A 25617-nucleotide genomic window follows, 5' to 3' on the forward strand; every position below is an offset into this window, starting at 1 on the left:
TGAGGACCATAGATGCACTACACCCATCTACTGATCAGAGAAGGCTGGCTAGAGGTCCTTTTTGTGTCTTCATTCTGGTAAAATTTGCATGTAAGTGACTAACAGATCTCTGCTTTATCCCAGTCTTAGTTCCTGCTCTTAGTTGTATTGATATTAGAATGTACTTATTTGGAGTACAGATGATTAGGGTTGAGCGAAACGGATCGTTCATTTTCATAAGTCGCCGACTTTTGGCAAAGTCGGCGTCTCATGAAACCCGACCCGATCCCTGTGTGGGGTCGGCCATGCGGTATGCGACTTTCGCGCCAAAGTCGCGTTTCAATGACGCTAAAAGCGCCGTTTCTCAGCCAATGAAGGTGGACGCAGAGTGTGGGCAGCGTGATGACATAGATCTCAGTCCCCACCATCTTAGAGAAGGGCATTGCAGTGATTGGCTTGCTTTCTGCGGCGTCACAGGGGCTATAAAGGGGCGTTCCCGCCGACCGCCATCTTACTGCTGCTGATCTGAGCGTAGGGAGAGGTTGCTGCCGCTTCGTCAGAAGCAGGGAGAGCGTTAGGCAGGGTACATTCAACCCCCAACCGCTTGTGCTGTAGCGATTTCCACTGTCCAATTCCACCTTTTGTTTGCAGGACAGTGGAAGCTACATTTTTTTTCCTCAGCGCTGTAGCTTATTGGGCTGCCCTAGAAGGCTCCCTGATAGCTGTGTTACTGTGTGTGTACGCCGCTGTGCAAACCAACTGCTTTTTTCAAAGCACAAATCCTGTTGTTCCTTCCTTTCTGCACAGCTATCGTGTGTGTTTGTCCACACTTTTGTGTGCAGCAGTCCTTTTTATAGCTGCCTGCCATACTTTTCTGAGATTACTGCAGGGAGATAAAGATTGGCAAGTCTGCCTCTGTGCCAGTCCTGTGTGTGGCATCTGTCTCTCATTGTGTGCCACCGAAAACCACTGTGTAATACTGGGCCTTTTTTTTTTTTTTTTCTAAATTCGCCCTGTAAAAAAAAAAAAAATTAGTGGGGGATAAAGATTGGCAAGTCTGCCTCTGTGCCATTGCTGTGTGTGGCATCTGTCTCATTGTGTGCCACCGAAAACCACTGTGTAATACTGGGCCATTTTTTTTTTCTAAATTCTCCCTGTAAAAAAAAAAAAAAATAGTGGGAGATAAAGATTGGCAAGTCTGCCTCTGTGCCAGTCCTGTGTGTGGCATCTGTCTCTCATTGTGTGCCACCGAAAACCACTGTGTAATACTTGGCCATTTTTTTGGGGGGGTAAATTCTCCCTGTAAAAAAAAAAAAATTATTAGTGGGAGATAAAGATTGGCAAGTCTGCCTCTGTGCCAGTCCTGTGTGTGGCATCTGTCTCATTGTGTGCCACCGAAAACCACTGTGTAATACTGGGCCATTTTTTTTTTCTAAATTCTCCCTGTAAAAAAAAAAAAAATAGTGGGAGATAAAGATTGGCAAGTCTGCCTCTGTGCCAGTCCTGTGTGTGGCATCTGTCTCTCATTGTGTGCCACCGAAAACCACTGTGTAATACTTGGCCATTTTTTTGGGGGGGGGTAAATTCTCCCTGTAAAAAAAAAAATTATTAGTGGGAGATAAAGATTGGCAAGTCTGCCTCTGTGCCAGTCCTGTGTGTGGCATCTGTCTCTCATTGTGTGCCACCGAAAACCACTGTGTAATACTGGGCCATTCTTTTTTTGGGGGGGTAAATTCTCCCTGTAAAAAAAAAAATTATTAGTGGGAGATAAAGATTGGCAAGTCTGCCTCTGTGCCAGTCCTGTGTGTGGCATCTGTCTCTCATTGTGTGCCACCGAAAACCACTGTGTAATACTTGGCCATTTTTTTTGGGGGGGGTAAATTCTCCCTGTAAAAAAAAAATTATTAGTGGGAGATAAAGATTGGCAAGTCTGCCTCTGTGCCATTGCTGTGTGTGGCATCTGTCTCTCATTGTGTGCCACCGAAAACCACTGTGTAATACTGGGCCTTTCTTCTTTTTTTTTTTTCTAAATTCTCCCTGTAAAAAAAAAAAAATAGTGGGAGATAAAGATTGGCAAGTCTGCCTCTGTGCCAGTCCTGTGTGTGGCATCTGTCTCTCATTGTGTGCCACCGAAAACCACTGTGTAATACTGGGCCATTCTTTTTGGGGGGGTAAATTCTCCCTGTAAAAAAAAAAATTATTAGTGGGAGATAAAGATTGGCAAGTCTGCCTCTGTGCCAGTCCTGTGTGTGGCATCTGTCTCTCATTGTGTGCCACCGAAAACCACTGTGTAATACTTGGCCATTTTTTTGGGGGGGTAAATTCTCCCTGTAAAAAAAAAAATTATTACAGGGAGATAAAGATTGGCAAGTCTGCCTCTGTGCCAGTCCTGTGTGTGGCATCTGTCTCTCATTGTGTGCCACCATAAACCACTGTGTAATACTGGGCCATTCTTTTTGGGGGGGTAAATTCTCCCTGTAAAAAAAAAAATTATTAGTGGGAGATAAAGATTGGCAAGTCTGCCTCTGTGCCAGTCCTGTGTGTGGCATCTGTCTCTCATTGTGTGCCACCGAAAACCACTGTGTAATACTTGGCCATTTTTTTGGGGGGGTAAATTCTCCCTGTAAAAAAAAAAATTATTAGAGGGAGATAAAGATTGGCAAGTCTGCCTCTGTGCCAGTCCTGTGTGTGGCATCTGTCTCTCATTGTGTGCCACCATAAACCACTGTGTAATACTGGGCCATTCTTTTTTTATTGGGTAAATTCTCCCTGTAAAAAAAAAAATTATTAGTGGGAGATAAAGATTGGCAAGTCTGCCTCTGTGCCAGTCCTGTGTGTGGCATCTGTCTCTCATTGTGTGCCACCGAAAACCAGTGTGTAATACTGGGCCATTCTTTTTTTGGGGGGTAAATTCTCCCTGTAAAAAAAAAATTATTAGTGGGAGATAAAGATTGGCAAGTCTGCCTCTGTGCCAGTCCTGTGTGTGGCATCTGTCTCTCATTGTGTGCCACCAAAAACCACTGTGTAATACTGGGCCATTCTTTTTTTGGGGGGTAAATTCTCCATGAAAAAAAAAAAAAATATTAGTGGGAGATAAAGATTGGCAAGTCTGCCTCTGTGCCAGTCCTGTGTGTGGCATCTGTCTCTCATTGTGTGCCACCGAAAACCAGTCTGTATTACTGGGCCATTCTTTTTTTGGGGGGTAAATTCTCCCTGTAAAAAAAAAATAATTAGTGGGAGATAAAGATTGGCAAGTCTGCCTCTGTGCCAGTCCTGTGTGTGGCATCTGTCTCTCATTGTGTGCCACTGAAAACCACTGTGTAATACTGGGCCATTCATTTTTTTTGGGGTACATTCTCCCTGTAAAAAAAAAAATTATTAGTGGGAGATAAAGATTGGCAAGTCTGCCTCTGTGCCAGTCCTGTGTGTGGCATCTGTCTCTCATTGTTTGCCACCGAAAACCAGTGTGTAATACTGGGCCATTCGTTTTTGGGGGGGTAAATTCTCCCTGTAAAAAAACAAATTAACAGTGGGAGATAAAGATTGGCAAGTCTGCCTCTGTGCCAGTCCTGTGTGTGGCATCTGTCTCTCATTGTGTGCCACCGAAAACCACTGTGTAATACTTGGCCATTTTTTTTTTTGGGGGGGGTAAATTCTCCCTGTAAAAAAAAAAATTATTAGTGGGAGATAAAGATTGGCAAGTCTGCCGCTGTGCCAGTCCTGTGTGTGGCATCTGTCTCTCATTGTGTGCCACCGAAAACCACTGTGTAATACTTGGCCATTTTTTGGGGGGGGTAAATTCTCCCTGAAAAAAAAAATAATTAGTGGGAGATAAAGATTGGAAAGTCTGCCTCTGTGCCAGTCCTGTGTGTGGCATATGTCTCTCATTGTGTGCCACAGAAAACCTAGTGTGTAATATTGTTTTTTTTTTTTTTTTTAATTCTCCCAGAAAAAAAAAAATAGTGGGAGATTAAGATTGGCATTTCTGCTTGAGTGCTGGTCCTGTGTGTGCCATCTGTCTCAAATTATTGGGGCACAGAAAACCTAGTGTGTAACATTGGGCCTGATTTTCCTTTCAGTGTCAGGCACCTATAAAGGTATATATAAATCCAACAGAAGTTTGAGTTCACCTTATAAGTTGTTTTACAGTAACAAATACCGTTACTTTGGTTACGTTTTGCAAACAATGAGGAAGTCTAGTGGAAGAGGTCGTGGCCGTGGGCGGTCATTGTCAGCTGGTAATGATGGTAGTGGTGGTGGAGCATCAGGTGGTCGTGGTAAAAGCAGTACAGCACCTAAGTCTTGAGTTGTTGAGCCAGGTTCGTTGTCTGGCTACACAAGGCCTCGAACGCTCTCTTTTCTGGGAGTAGGAAAACCACTTTTGAAGCCGGAGCAGGAGGAACAAGTATTGGCTTTCATTGCTGACTCTGCCTCTAGCTCTTTCGCCTCCTCCTCGGAAAGTGCCAAATGTCAGAGCAGTGCATCGTCAGTGGATGCTCCCGGTCAGGAACAAGTCGCATCCTTGTGTCCTTCACCCAGAACAACAATGAAGGATGCGTCAGTCGACACAACAGGTTACTCCATGGAGCTCTTTACACATACCGTTCCTGGGATAGACAGTGAAACAGTTAACAGGCCATGCCCATTAGAAGTTGAATCGGACATGGAGTGCACAGATGCACAGCCACAGCCAGATTACTATGCTGTTCCTTTGACTCAGACCAGAACATTGCCCTCGCAGTGTACTGAGGCAGAATCAAACCCAGCGGAGACTATGGTGCCCCGTCACGAACGCTATACCACCGGCTTACACGTTGACACAGACGAAGTTGCACATGACATGGAAGAGGAGGTCATAGATGACCCAGTTGTTGACCCCGATTGGCAGCCATTGGGGGAACAGGGTGCAGGCGGCAGTAGTTCTGAAGTGGAGGAGGAGGAGCCACAGCAGGCATCAACATCACAACAGGTTCCATCTGCCGGGCCCGTATCTGGCCAAAAACACGTGGCAAAAAAAAAAACCAGTTGGAGGACAGCGTGGCCATCTGGTTAAAGAAGCTCAGTCTGCAATGCCTGAAAAGGTATCCGATAGCAGAAAGAGTGCAGTCTGGCATTTTTTTAAACAACATCCAAATGATCAGCGCAAAGTCATCTGTCAAAAATGTTCAACTACCTTAAGCAGAGGTCAGAATCTTAAAAGTCTAAATACAAGTTGCATGCATAGACATTTATCCACCATGTATTTGCAAGCCTGGACTAACTACCAAACGTCTCTAAAGGTTGCAGCACCCTCGGCCAATGAAGCAAGTCAGCAACGCTACATCCCTTCCCTCACTGTAAACCCACCATTTCCTGCAACACCTGGAGTATCTGTGCAGCTTTTGTCTCCAGGCCAAAGCAGTCAGGGAATCACCAGGTTCGTAGTAGGAAACACTGCATGTAGGGCACCGGCAAGAATACCATCTCCAACCTCTCTCAGTCTGCCATGTCCACCGGTACCACCGCTAGTTCCACGATCTCCAGCTCTCCAGTCCAGCTCACCCTACATGAGACTCTTGTTAGGAAAAGGAAGTACTCATCCTCGCATCCGCGTACACAGGGTTTGAACGCCCACATTGCTAGACTAATCTCATTAGAGATGATGCCCTACCGGTTAGTTGAAAGCGAAGCTTTCAAAGCGCTGATGGACTACGCTGTACCACGCTACGAGCTACCCAGTCGACACTTCTTTTCTAGAAAAGCCATCCCAGCCCTCCAACAGCATGTTAAAGACCGCATCGTCCATGCACTCAGGCAGTCTGTGACTACAAAGGTGCACCTGACAACAGATGCATGGACCAGTAGGCATGGCCAGGGACGTTACGTGTCCATCACGGCACACTGGGTGAATGTGGTGGATGCAGGGTCCACAGGGGACAGCAATATTGGGACAGTTCTGCCTAGCCCACGGTCAAGGAAAGAGTTGGCTGTAGACGTTCACCCCCCCTCCTCCTCTTCCTCCTCCTCCTGCAGAAGCGAGAGCTCGTCCACAGACCGCAGTCGCACATCCACTCCATCCGCAGCTGCCACTGTTGCACACCAGGTGTGCCATTATGGGACAGCTAATGGCAAGCGTCAGCAGGCTGTATTGGCAATGAAGTGTTTGGGCGACAACAGACACACCGCGGAAGTTCTGTCCGAGTTCTTGCAGAAAGAAACTCAGTCATGGCTGGGCACTTTACATCTTGAGGCAGGCAAGGTAGTGAGTGATAACGGAAGGAATTTCATGGCTGCCATAGCCCATTCCCAACTGAAACACATTCCTTGCCTGGCTCACACCTTAAACCTGGTGGTGCAGTGCTTCCTGAAAAGTTATCCGGGGTTACCCGACCTGCTCCTCAAAGTGCGCAGACTTGGCTCGCATATCCGCCGTTCGCCCGTACACTCCAGCCGTATGCAGAACTATCAGCGTTCTTTGAACCTTTCTCAGCATCGCCTAATCATCGACATTGCAACAAGGTGGAACTCCACACTGCACATGCTTCAGAGACTGTGCGAACAGAGGCGTGCTGTTATGTATTTGTGGGAGGATACACGGGCAGGCAGTTGGATGGCAGACATGGAGTTGTCAGGTGTGCAGTGGTCGAAGCTACAAGACCTGTGTCAAGTCCTTCAGTGTTTTGAGGAATGCACACGGCTGGTTAGTGCAGACAACGCCATAATAAGCATGAGCATCCCCCTAATGCATCTGCTGATGCAAAGTTTGATGCACATAAAGGAGCAGGCGTCTGCAGCCGAGGAAGAGGAAAGCCTTGATGACAGTCAGCCATTGTCTGGTCAGGGCCGTGTAGAGGACGCGGTAGCGGGCGAAGAGGAGGAGGAGGACAAGGAGGATGGTGGGGATGAGTACTTTTTTAATGAAGCTTCTCCTGGGCCAACAGAAATTAGTGGCGTTGCAAGGCCGGGTTCTGTTTTTTTAAGAGAGACAAGTGACGTAGATTTGCCTGTAACTGCCCCTCAAACCAGCACAACCGCAGATTTGACAACTAGAACTTTGGCCCACATGGCGGATTATGCCTTACGTATCCTCAAAAGGGACCCACGCATTATTAAAATGATGAGCGATGACGATTACTGGTTGGCCTGCATCCTTGACCCTCGCTATAAAGGCAAATTGCAAAATATTATGCCACATGAGAACCTCGAACAAATATTAGCAACCAAACAAGCTACTCTTGTAGACCGTTTGATTCAGGCATTCCCAGCACACAGCGCCGGTGATGGTTCTCACACAAGCTGCAGGGAGCTACAGGGCAGAGGTGTTAGAGGTGCACAGATCAGAAGTGGCATTGGACAGAGGGGTTTTCTGATCAGGTTGTGGAGTGATTTCGCAATGACCGCAGACAGGACAGGTACTGCAGCATGTATTCAAAGTGACAGGAGACAACATTTGTCCAGTATGGTTACTAACTATATTTCATCCCTTATCGATGTTCTCCCTCAACCGTCATTCCCATTTGATTACTGGGCATCCAAATTAGACACCTGGCCTGAATTGGCAGAATATGCATTGCAGGAGCTTGCTTGTCCAGCAGCTAGTGTGCTATCAGAAAGAGTATTCAGTGCTGCTGGTTCAATATTAACCGAAAAAAGGACTCGTCTGGCTACCCAAAATGTGGATGATCTCACACCTTCATTAAAATGAACCACTCCTGGATTTCAAATTATTTTGCCCCACCTTTCCCGGCTGACACCTAGCTTTCCTATAAAAAGGTCTTGCTTGTGGACTGGTCTTAATGAGTGTTCCAATCTCTGAATTTGCAGCAGCTGTTTGTCCAGCATACGACATGTTTACACCTTCTCAATGGGAAAACTCCCCCCACGAGGCCGTGGTCTCGCCACTTGGTGCAAGCACCCGTTAGAGTGCCGTTTGTCTGAAGAGGTGGGTGTGCCCGCTTTTGATCGATGGCACTGCCACTTGGGTCCCTCATAGTACAATAAAGTGTCTCTGGCGGTGGTGGCACGCACCCAACGTCAGACACACCGTTGTAACATGAGGGGCCCTGGGACGGTACCACCGGCCACAAGAGAGTCCCCCCCCCAGCTCACACTGTGCTCTACCACGTGCAAAATTATCTCGCACAGCTCCACCAATGTTTAGTCTATGCGCTGACATCATTCAATGCCTGGCACTGACAATACCAATTTCTTGACATCTATGATGCTAGTTAAAGTAGTCTGGGTCAGTGTCCTATATCGACACCAGTAAATACTTACTTCCAAATTACTATGTCAGAAACTCAGCAGATGAGCCCACCCCTGTACCTAAGTATGCCACACTTTTTTTTTTGTTGTTGTTTTGCGAGACATTAACATCTATTTATTTTTTGTGAGTACTAACTGTCAGACACTCCTTGCAATCCTCCTCCGCTGACCACAATGCTGCCTGTGTATCCATGTAACCGATTTAAAACTGCCTTGAGCCTATTTTTTGTTATTTTAGGCCTTCGTTAGCCTGTCTGCGGTCCCTCCTTGCAATACTCCTCCACTGACCACAATGCTGCCTGTGTATCCATGTAACCAATTTAAAACTGCCTTGAGCCTATGTTTTGTTATTTTAGGCCTTCATTAGCCTGTCTGCGGTCCCTACTTGCAATACTCCTCCACTGACCACAATGCTGCCTGTGTATCCATGTAACCGATTTAAAACTGCCTTGAGCCTATTTTTTGTTATTTTAGGCCTTCGTTAGCCTGTCTGCGGTCCCTCCTTGCAATACTCCTCCACTGACCACAATGCTGCCTGTGTATCCATATAACCAATTTAAAACTGCCTTGAGCCTATGTTTTGTTATTTTAGGCCTTCATTAGCCTGTCTGCGGTCCCTACTTGCAATACTCCTCCACTGACCACAATGCTGCCTGTGTATCCATGTAACCAATTTAAAACTGCCTTGAGCCTATGTTTTGTTATTTTAGGCCTTCATTAGCCTGTCTGCGGTCCCTACTTGCAATACTCCTCCACTGACCACAATGCTGCCTGTGTATCCATGTAACCAATTTATAAACTGCCTTGAGCCTATTTTTTGTTATTTTAGGCCTTCATTAGCATGTCTGCGGTCCCTACTTGCAATACTCCTCCACTGACCACAATGCTGCCTGTGTATCCATGTAACCAATTTAAAAATGCCTTGAGCCTATTTTTTGTTATTTTAGGCCTTCATTAGCCTGTCTGCGGTCCCTACTTGCAATACTCCTCCACTGACCACAATGCTGCCTGTGTATCCATGTAACCGATTTAAAACTGCCATGAACCTATTTTTTTGTTATTTTAGGCCTTCGTTAGCCTGTCTGCGGTCCCTCCTTGCAATACTCCTCCACTGACCAAAATGCTGCCTGTGTATCCATGTAACCAATTGAAAACTGCCTTGAGCCTATGTTTTATTATTTTAGGCCTTCATTAGCCTGTCTGCGGTCCCTACTTGCAATACTCCTCCACTGACCACAATGCTGCCTGTGTATCCATGTAACCAATTTAAAACTGCCTTGAGCCTATTTTTTGTTATTTTAGGCCTTCATTAGCCTGTCTGCGGTTCCTACTTGCAATACTCCTCCACTGACCACAATGCTGCCTGTGTATCCATGTAACCAATTTAAAACTGCCTTGAGCCTATTTTTTGTTATTTTAGGGCTTCGTTAGCCTGTCTGCTGTCCCTGCTTGCAATACTCCTCCACTGACCACAATGCTGCCTGTGTATCCATGTAACCAATTTAAAATTGCCTTGAGCCTATTTTTTGTTATTTTAGGCCTTCATTAGCCTGTCTGCGGTCCCTACTTGCAATACTCCTCCGCTGACCACACCAATGCTGCCCGTGTACCCCTGGAACCTATTCAAAAGTTCATAGAGCCTATTTATATATTTTATTTAATATTAATAAAGCCATGATGGACTACGCTGTACCACGCTACAAGCTAACCAGTCGACACTTCTTTTGCGAGAAAAGCCATACCAACCCTCCACCAGCATTTAAAAGACCGCATTGTCCATGCACTCTGGCAATCTGTGAGTACAAAGGTGCACCTGACAGCAGACGCAAGTGTTGTGGATTCTGTTTGTGGGCTCCCTCTGGTGGTTACTGCTGGTACTGGGTGACTTGGGTGGGTTGCGGCCTTTGGTTTCCACCTGTCCATCAGAGGCTGGGTGTTTCCTATTTTACCTGGCCTTTCTGTCATTTCCTTGCCGGCTATCAATGTATTCAGATGTGCTCTGTTTTGTTCCTGCCTACCTGCTCCCAGATCTTTCAGGATAAGCTAAGTGCTGATTTTCAGTTGTTTGGTTTTTTGTCCAGCTTGCTTATTATGTCTCTATGCTAGCTGGTAGCTCTAGTGGACTGAGGTTCTCCCCATGTGCCATGAGTTGGCACATGGGTTCTTGTAATCTCAGGATGGTTTTTTGATTAGGGTTTTTTGCTGACCGCTCAGACCCCTTTTGTATCGTTCTGCTTCCTAGTTTACAGCGGGCCTCTATTTGCTAAACCTATATATATCATCTCTATGTGTGTGCCTTCCTCTCATTTCACCGTCAATACATGTGGGGGGCAACTATACCTTTTGGGGTTCGTTCCTCTGGAGGCAAGTGAGGTCCTTATTTTCTCTGCAGTACTAGTTAGCTCTTAGGCTGGTGCGTGGCGTCTAGAACCAACGTAGGCACGCTCCCTGGCTATCTCTAGTTGCGTTTGTCAGGCGTAGGGCAGCGGTCAGCCCAGGTTCCATCACCCTAGAGCTCGTCTGTTATATATTTGTACCTTGCTTGTCCTGTGCTATCCCTAGCCATTGGGATTCATGACAGTATAGCCGGCCCACAAAGTGTTAATTGTTTGGGCTGAAGCAGGAGAATAAGAAGTGTTTAAGGGAATTTTTTTTTTTTTTTCCCTTCAGAGTTTTGCTGCCTAGCCCTTAATTGCTGTCTAGCTGCTTCTTACCTCCTCTTAACCCTTGAATGGCTCTGATCTTAGCTGTTTAACATGGATGTCCAGAGTTTGGCTTCCAGCCTGAGTAATCTCGCGGCAAAAGTTCAAAACATACAGGATTTTGTTGTTCACACTCCCATGTCTGAACCTAGAATTCCTATTCCAGAGTTCTTCTCTGGAGATAGATCTACCTTCCTGAATTTCAGGAACAATTCTTTAAAATCTCGCTCCTCTGGAGACCCTGCTCAACAGGTCAGGATTGTAATATCTTTCCTGCGGGGCGACCCTCAGAATTGGGCATTTGCATTGGCACCAGGGGATCCTGCATTGCTCAGTGTGGATGCGTTTTTTCTGGCATTGGGATTGCTCTATGAGGAACCCAACCTGGAGATTCAGGCTGAAAGGGCTTTGTTAGTCCTCTCTCAGGGGCATGATGAAGCGGAAATATATTGTCAAAAATTTCGGAAATGGTCGGTGCTTACTCAGTGGAATGAGTGCGCCCTGGCTGCAAACTTCAGAAATGGTCTTTCTGAGGCCATTAAGGATATTATGGTGGGGTTCCCTACGCCTACAGGTCTGAATGAGTCTATGGCTATGGCCATACAGATTGATCGGCGTTTGCGGGAGCGCAAACCCGTGCACCAGTTGGCGGTGTCTTCTGAACAGGCACCTGAGACTATGCAATGTGACAGAATTCAGTCCAGAAGTGAACGGCAAAATTATAGGCGGAAAAATGGATTGTGTTTTTATTGTGGTGATTCAGCTCATGTTATATCAGCATGCTCTAAACGCACAAAAAAGCTTGATAAATCTTTTGCCATTGGTACTCTGCAGCCTAAGTTCATTTTGTCTGTGACTCTGATTTTTTCACTGTCTTCCATTTCCGTTGATGCCTATGTGGATTCGGGCGCTGCCCTGAGTCTTATGGATTGGTCATTTGCTAAACGCTGCGGTTTTAGTCTGGAGCCTCTGGAAGTTCCTATTCCTCTGAAGGGAATTGACTCTACACCATTGGCTATGAATAAACCGCAGTATTGGACACAAGTGACCATGCGCATGACTCCCGTTCATCAGGAGGTGATTCGCTTCCTTGTACTGTATAATTTACATGATGTACTAGTGCTGGGGCTGCCATGGTTACAAACTCATAATCCTGTCCTGGACTGGAAAACAATGTCTGTGTTAAGCTGGGGATGTCAGGGGGTTCATGGTCATGCACCTCCGATTTCAATCGCTTCATCTACTCCTTCTGAGATCCCTGAGTTTTTGTCTGACTATAGGGATGTTTTTGAGGAGCCTAAGCTCAATTCGCTCCCTCCTCATAGAGATTGTGACTGTGCTATAGAATTGATTCCTGGCAGTAAGTTCCCTAAGGGTCGTTTATTTAATCTGTCACTGCCAGAGCATACTGCTATGCGGAATTATATTAAGGAGTCCTTGGAAAAGGGACATATTCGTCCATCTTCGTCCCCTCTGGGAGCAGGTTTTTTTTTCGTGGCAAAAAAAGATGGTTCCCTGAGGCCTTGTATAGATTATCGCCTTCTGAATAAGATTACAGTCAAATATCAGTATCCATTGCCATTATTGACTGACTTGTTTGCTCGCATTAAGGGGGCTAGGTGGTTCACTAAGATAGATCTTCGCGGTGCGTATAATCTGGTGCGGATAAAACAAGGTGATGAGTGGAAAACCGCATTTAATACGCCTGAGGGCCATTTTGAGTATTTGGTAATGCCTTTTGGACTCTCCAATGCTCCGTCAGTCTTTCAGTCCTTTATGCACAATATTTTCCGTGAATATCTGGATAAGTTTATGATTGTGTATTTGGATGATATTTTGGTGTTTTCTGATGACTAGGAGTCTCATGTTCTACAGGTCAGGAAGGTGTTTCAGGTTCTGCGGGCCAATTCTCTGTTTGTGAATGGCTCAAAGTGTCTCTTCGGAGTCCAGAAGATTTCTTTTTTGGGGTACATTTTTTCTCCTTCTACTATTGAGATGGATCCCGTCAAGGTTCAGGCAATTTGTGACTGGACACAACCTACATCTGTTAAGAGCCTACAGAAGCTCTTGGGGTTTGCTAATTTTTATCGTCGGTTCATTGCAAATTTTTCCAGTATTGTTAAACCTTTGACTGATTTGACTAAAAAGGGTGCTGATGTTGCTAATTGGTCTCCTGCGGCTGTGGGGGCCTTTCAGGAACTTAAGCGCCGGTTTTCTTCTGCTCCTGTGTTGTGTCAACCAGATGTTTCACTTCCTTTTCAGGTTGAGGTTGATGCTTCCGAGATTGGAGCGGGGGCGGTTTTGTCACAGAGAAGTTCTGATGGCTCGGTGATGAAGCCATGTGCATTCTTCTCTAGAAAATTCTCGCCCGCCGAGCGCAATTATGATGTGGGTAATCGGGAGCTTTTGGCCATGAAGTGGGCATTTGAGGAGTGGCGTCATTGGCTTGAGGGTGCTAAACATCGTGTGGTGGTCTTGACTGATCACAAGAATCTCATTTACCTTGAGTCTGCCAGGCATTTGAATCCTAGACAGGCTCGTTGGTCGTTGTTTTTTTCTCGTTTCAATTTCGTGGTTTCATACCTGCCAGGTTCAAAGAATGTGAAGGCAGATGCTCTTTCCAGGAGTTTTGTGCCTGACTCTCCTGGAGATTCTGGGCCTACTGGTATCCTTAGGGATGGGGTAATATTGTCCGCCGTATCCCCAGACTTGCGACGTGCATTGCAGTAGTTTCAGGTGGATAAACCAGATCGTTGTCCACCAGAAAGACTGTTTGTTCCGGATGATTGGACCAGTAGAGTCATCTCCGAGGTCCATTCTCCTGTGTTGGCTGGTCATCCTGGAATATTTGGTACTAGAGACTTGGTGGCCAGGTCTTTTTGGTGGCCTTCCTTGTCTAGGGATGTGCGTACCTTTGTGCAGTCTTGTGAAGTGTGTGCTCAAGCTAAGCCTTGCTGTTCTCGGGCCAGTGGGTTGTTGTTATCCTTGCCCATCCCGAAGAGGCCTTGGACGCACATTTCCATGGATTTTATTTCTGATCTCCCGGTTTCACAGAAAATGTCCGTTATCTGGGTTGTGTGTGACCGCTTTTCTAAGATGGTTCATTTGGTGCCCTTGCCTAAGTTGCCTTCCTCCTCTGAGTTGGTCCCTTTATTTTTTCAGAATGTGGTTCGTTTGCATGGGATTCCGGAGAATATCGTTTCTGACAGGGGATCCCAGTTTGTGTCTAGATTTTGGCGGACATTTTGTGCCAAGATGGGCATTGATTTGTCTTTCTCGTCTGCATTCCATCCTCAGACGAATGGCCAGACGGAGCGAACTAATCAGACCTTGGAAACTTATTTGAGGTGTTTTGTTTCTGCTGACCAAGATGACTGGGTTGCTTTTTTGCCACTGGCCGAATTTGCTCTTAATAATCGGGCTAGTTCTGCCACGTTGGTCTCTCCTTTTTTTTGTAATTCGGGGTTTCATCCTCGTTTTTCCTCTGGTCAGGTGGAGTCTTCGGATTGTCCTGGAGTGGACGTGGTGGTGGACAGGCTACATCAAATTTGGAATCAGGTGGTGGACAATTTGAAGTTATCTCAGGAGAAGACTCAGCAGTTTGCTAATCGCCGTCGCCGCGTGGGTCCCCGACTTCTTGTTGGGGATTTGGTGTGGTTGTCTTCTCGTTTTGTCCCTATGAAGGTCTCTTCTCCTAAGTTCAAGCCTCGGTTCATCGGTCCTTATAGGATCTCGGAGATTCTTAACCCTGTATCTTTTCGTTTGGATCTCCCAGCATCGTTTGCTATTCATAATGTGTTCCATCGGTCGTTGTTGCGGAGGTATGAGGTGCCCGTTGTTCCTTCGGTTGAGCCTCCTGCTCCGGTGCTGGTGGAGGGAGAATTGGAGTATGTTGTTGAGAAGATCTTGGATTCTCGTGTTTCCAGACGCAAACTCCAGTATTTGGTTAAGTGGAAGGGTTATGGTCAGGAGGATAATTCCTGGGTGGTCGCCTCCGATGTTCATGCGACTGATTTGGTCCGCGCCTTCCATAGAGCTCACCCTGATCGCCCTGGGGGTTCTCGTGAGGGTTCGGTGACCCCTCCTCAAGGGGGGGGTACTGTTGTGGATTCTGTTTGTGGGCTCCCTCTGGTGGTTACTGCTGGTACTGGGTGACTTGGGTGGGTTGCGGCCTTTGGTTTCCACCTGTCCATCAGAGGCTAGGTGTTTCCTATTTTACCTGGCCTTTCTGTCATTTCCTTGCCGGCTATCAATGTATTCAGATGTGCTCTGTTTTGTTCCTGCCTACCTGCTCCCAGATCTTTCAGGATAAGCTAAGTGCTGATTTTCAGTTGTTTGGTTTTTTGTCCAGCTTGCTTATTATGTCTCTATGCTAGCTGGTAGCTCTAGTGGACTGAGGTTCTCCCCATGTGCCATGAGTTGGCACATGGGTTCTTGTAATCTCAGGATGGTTTTTTGATTAGGGTTTTTTGCTGACCGCTCAGACCCCTTTTGTATCGTTCTGCTTTCTAGTTTACAGCGGGCCTCTATTTGCTAAACCTATATATATCATCTCTATGTGTGTGCCTTCCTCTCATTTCACCGTCAATGCATGTGGGGGGCAACTATACCTTTTGGGGTTCGTTCCTCTGGAGGCAAGTGAGGTCTTTATTTTCTCTGCAGTACTAGTTAGCTCTTAGGCTGGTGCGTGGCGTCTAGAACCAACGTAGGCACGCTCCCTGGCTATCTCTAGTTGCGTTTGTCAGGCGTAGGGCAGCGGTCAGCCCAGGTTCCATCACCCTAGAGCTCGTCCGTTATATATTTGTACCTTGCTTGTCCTGTGCTATCCCTAGCCATTGGGATTCATGACACGCATGGGCCTGTAGGCATGGCCACGGAAGGTTACGTGTCCATTACGGCGCAAAGGTTAATGTGGTGGATGCATGGTCCACAGGGGACAGCCTACTAAGTCTGTCTGCAGTCCCTAATTCAAATAGTCCTCCACTGTCTAAATCTGAGCTTCAACCTTCAGGCTCTCATTAAGTGCTTTTTTAACCAAAAATTGGTGGTTGGGGCCTAATAACTCTGTTTGCCGCTCCCTGGTGTTGACCTCAACTGAATAAAGCTGAGCTTCAACCTTCTGGCTCTCATTAAGTGCTGTTTTTTAAAAAGCTTGGTGGTTACGGCCTACTAACGGTGTCTGCCGCTCCCTGGTGTTGACCTCAACTGAATAAATCTGAGCTTCAACCTTCAGGCTCTCATTAAGTGCTTTTTTAACCAAAAATTGGTGGATGGGGCCTAATAACTCTGTTTGCCGCTCACTGGTGTTGACCTCAACTGAATGAAGCTGAGCTTCAACCTTCTGGCTCTCATTAAGTGCTGTTTTTTAAAAAACTTGGTGGTTGGGGCCTAATAACTCTGTTTGCCGCTCCCTGGTGTTGTCCTCAACTGTATAAAGCTGAGCTTCAGTCTTTAGGCTTTCGGCCTAAAGTCTCAGATATTAAACTGCATTTGGCCTTCAACTTTGGTTACGGCCTACTAACGGTGTCTGCCGCTCCCTGGTGTCGTCCTCAACTAAATAAATCTGAGCTTCAACCTTCTGGCTCTCATTAAGTGCTGTTTTTTAAAAAGCTTGGTGGTTACGGCCTACTAACGGTGTCTGCCGCTCCCTGGTGTTGACCTCAACTGAATAAATCTGGTCTTCAACCTTCTGACTCTCATTAAGTGCTGTTTTTTAAAAAGCTTGGTGGTTACTGCCTACTAACGGTGTCTGCCGCTCCCTGGTGTTGACCTCAACTGAATAAATCTGAGCTTCAACATTCTGGCTCTCATTAAGTGCTGTTTTTTAAAAAGCTTGGTGGTTACGGCCTACTAACGGTGTCTGCCGCTCCCTGGTGTTGACCTCAACTGAATAAATCTCAGCTTCAACCTTCAGGCTCTCATTAAGTGCTTTTTTAACCAAAAATTGGTAGATGGGGCCTAATTACTCTGTTTGCCGCTCCCTGGTGTTGACCTCAACTGAATAAAGCTGAGCTTCAACCTTCTGGCTCTCATTAAGTGCTGTTTTTTAAAAAACTTGGTGGTTGGGGCCTAATAACTCTGTTTGCCGCTCCCTGGTGTTGTCCTCAACTGTATAAAGCTGAGCTTCAGTCTTTAGGCTTTCGGCCTAAAGTCTCAGATATTAAACTGCATTTGGCCTTCAACTTTGGTTACGGCCTACTAACGGTGTCTGCCGCTCCCTGGTGTTGACCTCAACTGAATAAATCTGAGCTTCAACCTTCTGGCTCTCATTAAGTGCTGTTTTTTAAAAAGCTTGGTTGTTACGGCCTACTAACGGTGTCTGCCGCTCCCTGGTGTTGACCTAAACTGAATAAATCTGAGCTTCAACCTTCTGGCTCTCATTATGTGCTGTTTTTTAAAAAGCTTGGTGGTTACGGCCTACTAACGGTGTCTGCCGCTCCCTGGTGTCGTCCTCAACTGAATAAATCTGAGCTTCAACCTTCTGGCTCTCATTAAGTGCTGTTTTTTATAAAGCTTGGTGGTTATGGCCTACTAACGGTGTCTGCCGCTCCCTGGTGTCGTCCTCAACTGAATAAATCTGAGCTTCAACCTTCTGGCTCTCACTAAGTGCTGTTTTTTAAAAAGCTTGGTGGTTACGGCCTACTAACGGGGTCTGCCGCTCCCTGGTGTTGTCCTCCACTGTATAAAGCTGAGCTTCAGTCTTTAGGCTTTTGGCCTGTAGCAGTAGATATTAAACTGCATTTGGCCTACTAGTGTGGTTGGGCCCTTAAAACAGTGTCTGCTGCTCCTGGGTTTGCTCCTCCACTGAACAAAGCAATGCCGCCTGTTTAGTCCTGTTACCAATTTTGAACTGCATTTAGCCTACTTTATTCTTTGGCCCTATATCTGTGTTTCCTCCTCATCCTGCCCACTGCCCAGCCACTGCTAGATGAGTCTGCTGGTACATTGACCTAGACCACTACATTCCCCTTGCACTCTACACAGCCAGAATCTGACCCTGCTGAAAGTAAGGTTCCCCTTCCCGCATGTTATACCACCTTACACAGGGACAAAGAGGAAGGTGCAGATGAAAGTGCAGATTCCTTCATCAGGTGGGGGGGCATACTCGTTGGCGACGTCACTGGCACAGGGCCCCTCAGAGTACGCAAAAGTGTCGCTGCTGGTGGGAGGCGCCCCCGCCGTGCAAACACACCGCTGTACTTTGAGGGGCCCTGTGCCAGTGCCAATGCCAACGAGTGGGCCCCCCCTGCTTGCTTAGGATCACAGCACTTGCAAACTTGACATAGTTACCTCTCACTGCTCCACCGCCGTGACGTAGTCCATGTTTCCTGGGTCCACTAAAACCTTGAACCAGCCCTACCCCCACAACTTTTGCCAAATGACCCCCAATTTCCAATGCCCAACTATTATTATAAAGTTAATTAAGATTGACAAGCTTCAGAAACAAGAATAGATGTTTTTGGCATTAAAATGGGCACTGTAGGTGTTTTCCTGGCCTCCACTCACTGCCGACTATGCTTCCCCATTGACTTGCATTGGGTTTCGTGTTTCGGTCGATCCCCGACTTTTAGCGATAATCGGCCGACTGCACTCGACTCGACTCTGGACAAAGTCGGGTTTCGCAAAACCCGACTCGATCTTAAAAAAATGAAAGTCGCTCAACCCTACAGATGATGGCAGTGAAAAGGTCTGTCCCACTAACTCTGTTGAAAAGCCTATTGCAGGGCATGGCTTTGGTATTTACAACTTTAATTGAAGGAGACAAGTGCTGACTTTTTTACTGCCATCATCTGTGCTCCAAATGAGCATGTTCTGATATCAATGCAGCTCATGGCAAGCAACTAGACTTGGGAAAAGTGAGGGTTTGGGAGTCACTTGTATGAAATTTTACAGGAATTAAGACAAACCCTATAGCAATGTGGTTTGCAAAACTTCATATCTTTCTTCAAAGGACAAGATTGTAAAAAAAAAAAGTTTAGTTAAACCTTATAATAGGCAAATATCCATTTGTTCATGTGATGACACCAATGGTGTCACTGGTGCTACCTAGGGGGTGCTATCAGGGGGAAAGGGAAGGAGCGCAGGGGATGCAGGAACATCAAACTAAGCAAAGCGCACAGGACATAGTACTGAGCAGTCACGTAACCAGGGGGCGGAGTCACCTCATGTGAGTGCAGGGAAGGTAACGGAATGCAAGGCACAAACAGTAAAATGTGGTCAGGGAAAGCTGAGGGTCAAAAGCCAGATAAGAGTGTAGTACATAGGGATCAGACAAAGAGTAAACGGGGACAAGCCAAGTGGGTCAGATAACTAGGAAGGGCAGGGCAGTACAAAGCAGGATACAGAAGCAAATGTCAGGGGACAAACCGGGTCATACACAGCAAAGCACACAAGCATAGAGGAACAATGTTTACAGATCAGTAACCTGGGTCAGCAACCATAAACTGAGAAGACAGAGGTATAACAGACACCAAATCTAGGAATTGCAAACATTAAATAGCCACCCCAGAACCAAAGAGAGGCAAATTAAAATTAACCCTGACTTGACCACGATGGAGGCGAAACTATCCTGTCCAAAGTCATGACAGTTCAACACTAGTGTTGAGCGATGCCGTTCGATACTTGAAAGTATCGGTATCGGAAAGTATCGGCCGATACCGGCAAAGTATCGGATCTAATCCGATACCGATACCCGATACCAATACAAGTCAATGGGACACCAAGTATCGGACGGTATCCTGTATGGTTCCCAGGGTCTGAAGGAGAGGAAACTCTCCTTCAGGCCCTGGGATCCATATCAATGTGTAAAAGAAAGAATTAAAATAAAAAATAGGGATATACTCACCCTCTGACGCACCCTGGACTTTACCGCCGTAACCGGGAGCCGTTGTACCTAAGAATGCGCGCTTGAAGGGCCTTAGATGACGTCACGGCGCTCTGATTGGTCCGTAGCGGTCGCGTGCCGCTACGTGACCAATCACAAAGCCGTGACATCACCTAAGGTCTTTCAAGCGCTTGAAATACCTTAAAAGATGTCCTCAGCTTCTGATTGGTCGCGTAGCGGTCGCGTGACCGCTACGCGACCAATCACAAAGCCATGACGTCATCTAAGGCCCTTCAAGCGCGCATTCTTAGGTACAACGGCTCCCGGTTACGGCGGTAAAGTCCAGGGGCCGCCGGAGAGGTGAGTATATCCCTATTTTTTACTTTAATTCTTTCTTTTACACATTGATATTAATCCCGATACCGATTCCCGATACCACAAAAGTATCGGATCTCGGTATCGGAATTCCGATACCGCAAGTATCGGCCGATACCCGATACTTGCGGTATCAGAATGCTCAACACTATTCAACACAGTTCAATTACAATGAACTAACCAATACTTCACCTTTGCATGCTTTCTGTGTTCTACATATGTTCTACTAGTTTAGTTTATGAGTTTTATATAGAACCATTAAGTCATTTTTGTGTTTTCAAAAGCCTAGATGACTTGCTGAAGTGTGGAGTAACTTTTGCAGCAAACATGGTGGTTGTGGACAAGGAAAGCACGATGAGTGCCGAGGAGGATTATATGGCAGATGCAAAGACAATAGTCAATGTACAGACACTTTTCAGGTAGGTGTAAATTTTTGTCACTTGAACGTCCATAGAATCATGGTAGAGTTGGAAGGGACCTCCTGGGTCATCTAGCGCACCCCCTGATCAAAGCAGGATTCACTAAATCATCCCAGACCGTGAACCATAACATTTCTTCTCACTGTTTTTGATGTTTAACTGTTTGAAATTGAATTAGTCATCAGAAAAGACAAGTGTGATGATTAAATTCATGTCTTTGATACCTGGAAAAAGACCCAAATAATAATGTTAAATTAGTTTTCAGAACTATCAAGGATATGTGCACCCGAGTCTTTTTTCTAATTTTTAAAACCTGAAACTAACCAAAAGCGCAAAGTTTTTGAAGAGTTTTAAATATTTAAGGAGGTTTTGAAAAGTTTCCGCTCAGTTTCTGTTCCAAATTCTCCTAAAAAACTCAGTGTGATCATATCCCTAGAGTAATATAACGACTTTTCTTAATCCTTTTATCCCAATTTTCTATTTTTGTTCCTCTGGTGGAAAACTCTTACATCTATATCACATTTAGTTCATACTAGTGCTTAATCCTGTCTTGAATCTCTGCCATAAAAAAAGAAAGGATTATCTGCTAAGAGAAATGTTGTTTTTCCTTATTAACAGATGCAGAGGCTTTTCCATAAGGCACTAAGAAAGTGTAGAAGTGATGTTACGTCCAAATATAAGAATCTGATTTGGATTTTTAGCAGAAAAAAGTAGCATTGTATCATTGTACCAGTGATAATGTGTTTGTGTAGAGTTCATACATGCTTTCTATGCCTAGGACTATGATATACACACAAATGAAAAAACAGGGCTTAACAGCTCATAAGGTTAACAATTTTGAGTCCTGTTTTAAGATGGACTTCTGCCCTGACATTCCGATTGCTGGGGAGTGGACACTTCTATTTGACTAAGGGTACCATCACACAGTGCCATTTTCATCGCTACGACGGCACGATTCGTGACGTTGCAGCGTCGTATAAGTATCGCTCCAGCGTCGTATACTGCGGTCACACGTTGCAATACACGGCGCTGGAGCGATAATTTCATGACGTATTTGCGATGTAGAAGCCGTTGGTTACTGTGCGCACATCGTATACAACCTGTGTCACACAATGCAATCATGCCGCCACAGCGGGACACTAGACGACGAAAGAAAGTTTCAAACGATCTGCTACGACGTACGATTCTCAGCGGGGATCCGGATCGCAGTAGCGTGTCAGACACAGCGATATCGTAAATGCATCGCTGGAACGTCACGAATCGTGCCGTTGTAGCGATCAAAATTGCACTGTGTGACGGTACCCTAACAGTTCACACCAATGTCTTCATCATGCTGCTTGCCCAAACTGTGTCCTCTCCTAAAAAATGAACATGTAATATTCACGGCATTCTTACTGTAAAGCGATGGGGTGCCCAAGTAGGATATTCAGCCTGTAGCATATGTAGTCGAAAAAACTTGGCACTCACAGAGCGGAAAAAGGTGAAAAAAGTTCCATTTATTATGCATTCAATATGTCGTTGTAGGCTAGAGCATTGGTAGTCGCAATCTGCGTTGCCATCCCAGCAATGAAAATAGACAACTACCAATGCACTAGCCTACAACAGATACCTCTTCCTCATGGCATCCTGTTCTGATGAAGGTCCATACGAGGACCGAAAACGTTTAATGACATGTTGGATGCATAATAAATGGAACTTTTTTCACCTTTTTCCACTCTGTGAGTGCCAGATGTCTTACCCCTAACAAGCACTGATGACCTATCTTAAGGATAGGTCACCAGTGTTAAAGTAGTGGACAGCCTTTTTTAATTTCTGTGAACAGCATTTGGAGATAGGCTTTACAGCATCTACTGTACATTGTCCATAGCCATCAATATTCAGGAAAGTTTTCTAGGTATCTAATCTGGGTGAAGGTGACTAACCAGGGAAGGGTAGAAGGTGAGCTTGGACCATTACTTATTGAGAATGATTGATCCCCTGTTATTTATTGTATATAGTGGTATGATCAGTCATTGTAATCTTACCTATAATAATAAAGAGAAACCTCGTCAAATATGGTACAGTACAGAATGCAAGAGCCTAATGTTAGGCTTAGTGGCAAGAGTGAAAATTGCAGAATCTCAGGATTTTTTTGTAACATAGATTGCTATACTGAAAATTGAGAATTCATTATAATTAGAAAAATAGCTATTATAAAAAATTGATTTCAACAGTGCCTCATTTTAAAGTGATACATTCAATTGATATAATAATGCAAATTTGTGTTTGAATGTAAACACGGGGTCCTAATTATATAATTACCATGGAAATAAAAATTGCCTGTAACGTCAAACCTTATGCAGTATGTTTGCTGAAATCAGTTGTTCGGACTATGGGAATAGGCTTGATAATAACACACATCACAGGATAAAATTTACATTCACAACTTCCCTAAAGCAAATCTGCATTAAACTGTTCTAGCCATTTAGCATTTACATACATACACGTATGCCATCAGCATCACTTACTGACCTCATTTATGTGTGCATCAAAGTGATTACATGGGCACCATAGAGAACAGCTGTGATGGACATTGCACACATTTTTAATGTTAGCCAATTACTCTTCAGATCCTACAATCAATGATAACTGTCTTTCTAATAATGAAAGCAGCCTCCCTTTGTCTCCTTCCAGTAAACCAATGCTTTGAGAGTGACAAGATCCCAAGGACTGTCCTGTGATATTGCCTTTCTAGGCCCCCACTCACATTAGATAACTACCGTTGGAATGATTTTTTGATTCTCTGATACCAATGAATGCGTGGTTCCTACTTTCTACTTTCTCTACTAATTAGCAGTAGCTTATCTCCTGGAGAATGAAAAAGCTTGGACCCTGGAAATCCATCAGTCCAAATCCTTCTGTCCCCTGACATCTACTTTCAAGGAAGAGTCCGTTGTCTCCATACACATTGGACTGTTGGCCGATCCCACCAACATCAGCAGGGGCTTTTAAGGCATTATCTTGGACGTGTCCTGACCATATATCATTACATATGCAGTTTGATAGGTGTGAACTAAACAACTAGTGTAAAATCTGTAAGCTCTACTAATATGTGTCTTTGTGTGGGAACTTGAGACTAAAGGTACCTTCACATTAAGCGACGCTGCAGCGATAGCGACAACGATGCCAATCGCTGCAGCGTCGCTGTTTGATCGCTGGAGAGCTGTCACACAGACCGCTCTCCAGCGACCAACGATGCCGAGGTCCCTGGGTAACCAGGGTAAATATTGGGTTACTAAGCGCAGGGCCGCGCTTAGTAACCCGATGTTTACCCTGGTTACCAGCGTAAAATGTAAAAAAAACAAACAATACATACTTACATTCGCGTCCCCCGGCGTCCGCTTCCTGCACTGACTGAGCGCCGGCCCTAACAGCAGAGCGGTGATATCACCGCTGTGCTGTACTTTCACTTTCACTTTACGGCGCTCAGTCAGTGTGGGAAGCGGACGCCGGGGGACACGAAGGTGAGTATGTACTGTTTGTTTTTTTTACATTTTACACTGGTAACCAGGGTAAACATTGGGTTAATAAGTGCGGCCCTGCGCTTAGTAACCCGATGTTTACCCTGGTTACCAGTGTAAAACATCGCTGGTATCGTTGCTTTTGGTGTCAAACACGACGATACACGCCGGTCTGACGACCAAATAAAGTTCTGAACTTTGTTCAACGACCAGCGATATCACAGCAGGATCCTGATCGCTGCTGCGTGTCAAACTAAACGATATCGCTAGCCAGGACGCTGCAACGTCACGGATCACTCGCGATATCGTTTAGTGTGAAGGTACCTTAAGGCCGGGGTCACACTTGCGTGTGCAATACCAGAGACTCTCGGGAGTCTCTCGCATCAATACCCGGCACTGCCGCCGACACTCGGGGCCAGAGAGTACGGCTGCATGTATTTCTATGCAGCTGGACGCCTAACATCTAGTTATTGAAATTGACCTGATTAGTTAGAGGGATGAGATTAGATGAGAAGCTACTTCTGATTGCATTAGTTTATGGTGGTATCAGCTTTTTCTTGTTTCAGGATAGAAATTGTGTTGTGTATAAGCCTGAGGAAGGTTCTGGTTGTTTTCTTAACTTACTCAAGAGTAAGCACTGTAAAACAAATGCTTCATGTAGACAGAGCTATATAATAAGGAAAACACATAACTCAACATTGAGGTTTTGCAATTACCCTTATTTATCTTCTTCATTAAACCTTTTTTTGTATTGTGCTTCTCGTTGTGGAACGGTAGTAAATTTTGTATTTTTTACTTTTTACTGTCAATCATTTTGCTGGGCTCCCAGCCTATAACTCTCTCTATCTTTTCTGCATTACAGCGGTAATAATACAGATTGATGTTGTTCAGATCAACAGCATTTTATTATCACATAAAGCCTGCAGTTCAATGCACTGAAAAACCTGAAATATGGAACAACAAAACACAGATTATATTACTGTAATGTTTCGCTTAATTATCTCTCTTCAAATTAGATTCCAAAACATTTCCATATTATGTATCCATGTTCATAATAGAATCCCTAAATAGATTACATTATTATTAGGCACGGGAGAATGGCTGAGGAACGTGCATGAAAAGATAAATAATGGAAAGGATTAAAATGAAATTCAGTCAGATTCCCCTCAGTGTGAAGCTGCTGATAGCGTACTAGTCCAAATGCAGCAAGGTAATTTTATTTCCAGGGTTATTTAAAGGTCTCCAAACAATGGAGAAATCTCAGGTACTCACCAAACATGTTGTAGGTGCTGGGTAAATGATTGAAAACCTGTATAGACATGCCGCCTACACAAGGAGATTATGGGCGCAATACTTTGTGCACCCAGTAAGTTGGAAAACATTGCTGAGAAACTATTCCTTAGGGTGTTTACTAGGGTTGAGCGGACCTGTGGAAGTTTGAGTACTGGTACCCAACCCGAACTTTAGTCCAAAGTTTAGGTTGGGTACTAGAACTGTACCTGAACCTGAACTAGAACCCGAACCTCTTTTAAAACAATAGAAGCTTGAACTTTGGATAAAAAAAAAATCTTTCT

General features: G+C 45.2%; 1 protein-coding gene across 2 annotated transcripts in view; it reads left to right on the plus strand.

The window, feature by feature from the left end:
* Positions 1–25617, plus strand: part of KCNT2 (potassium sodium-activated channel subfamily T member 2) — a 1359842-nt gene that overhangs the window by 1088637 nt on the left and 245588 nt on the right. For both annotated transcript variants that reach the window (XM_077277827.1, XM_077277828.1), the window contains exon 21: positions 20409–20543. In XM_077277827.1, coding sequence (XP_077133942.1) covers positions 20409–20543 — 135 coding nt within the window. The remainder of the gene's footprint in view (positions 1–20408; positions 20544–25617) is intronic.

Source organism: Ranitomeya variabilis, chromosome 8, assembly GCF_051348905.1.
Source record: "Ranitomeya variabilis isolate aRanVar5 chromosome 8, aRanVar5.hap1, whole genome shotgun sequence".
NCBI classification, from domain to species: Eukaryota; Metazoa; Chordata; class Amphibia; order Anura; family Dendrobatidae; genus Ranitomeya; species Ranitomeya variabilis.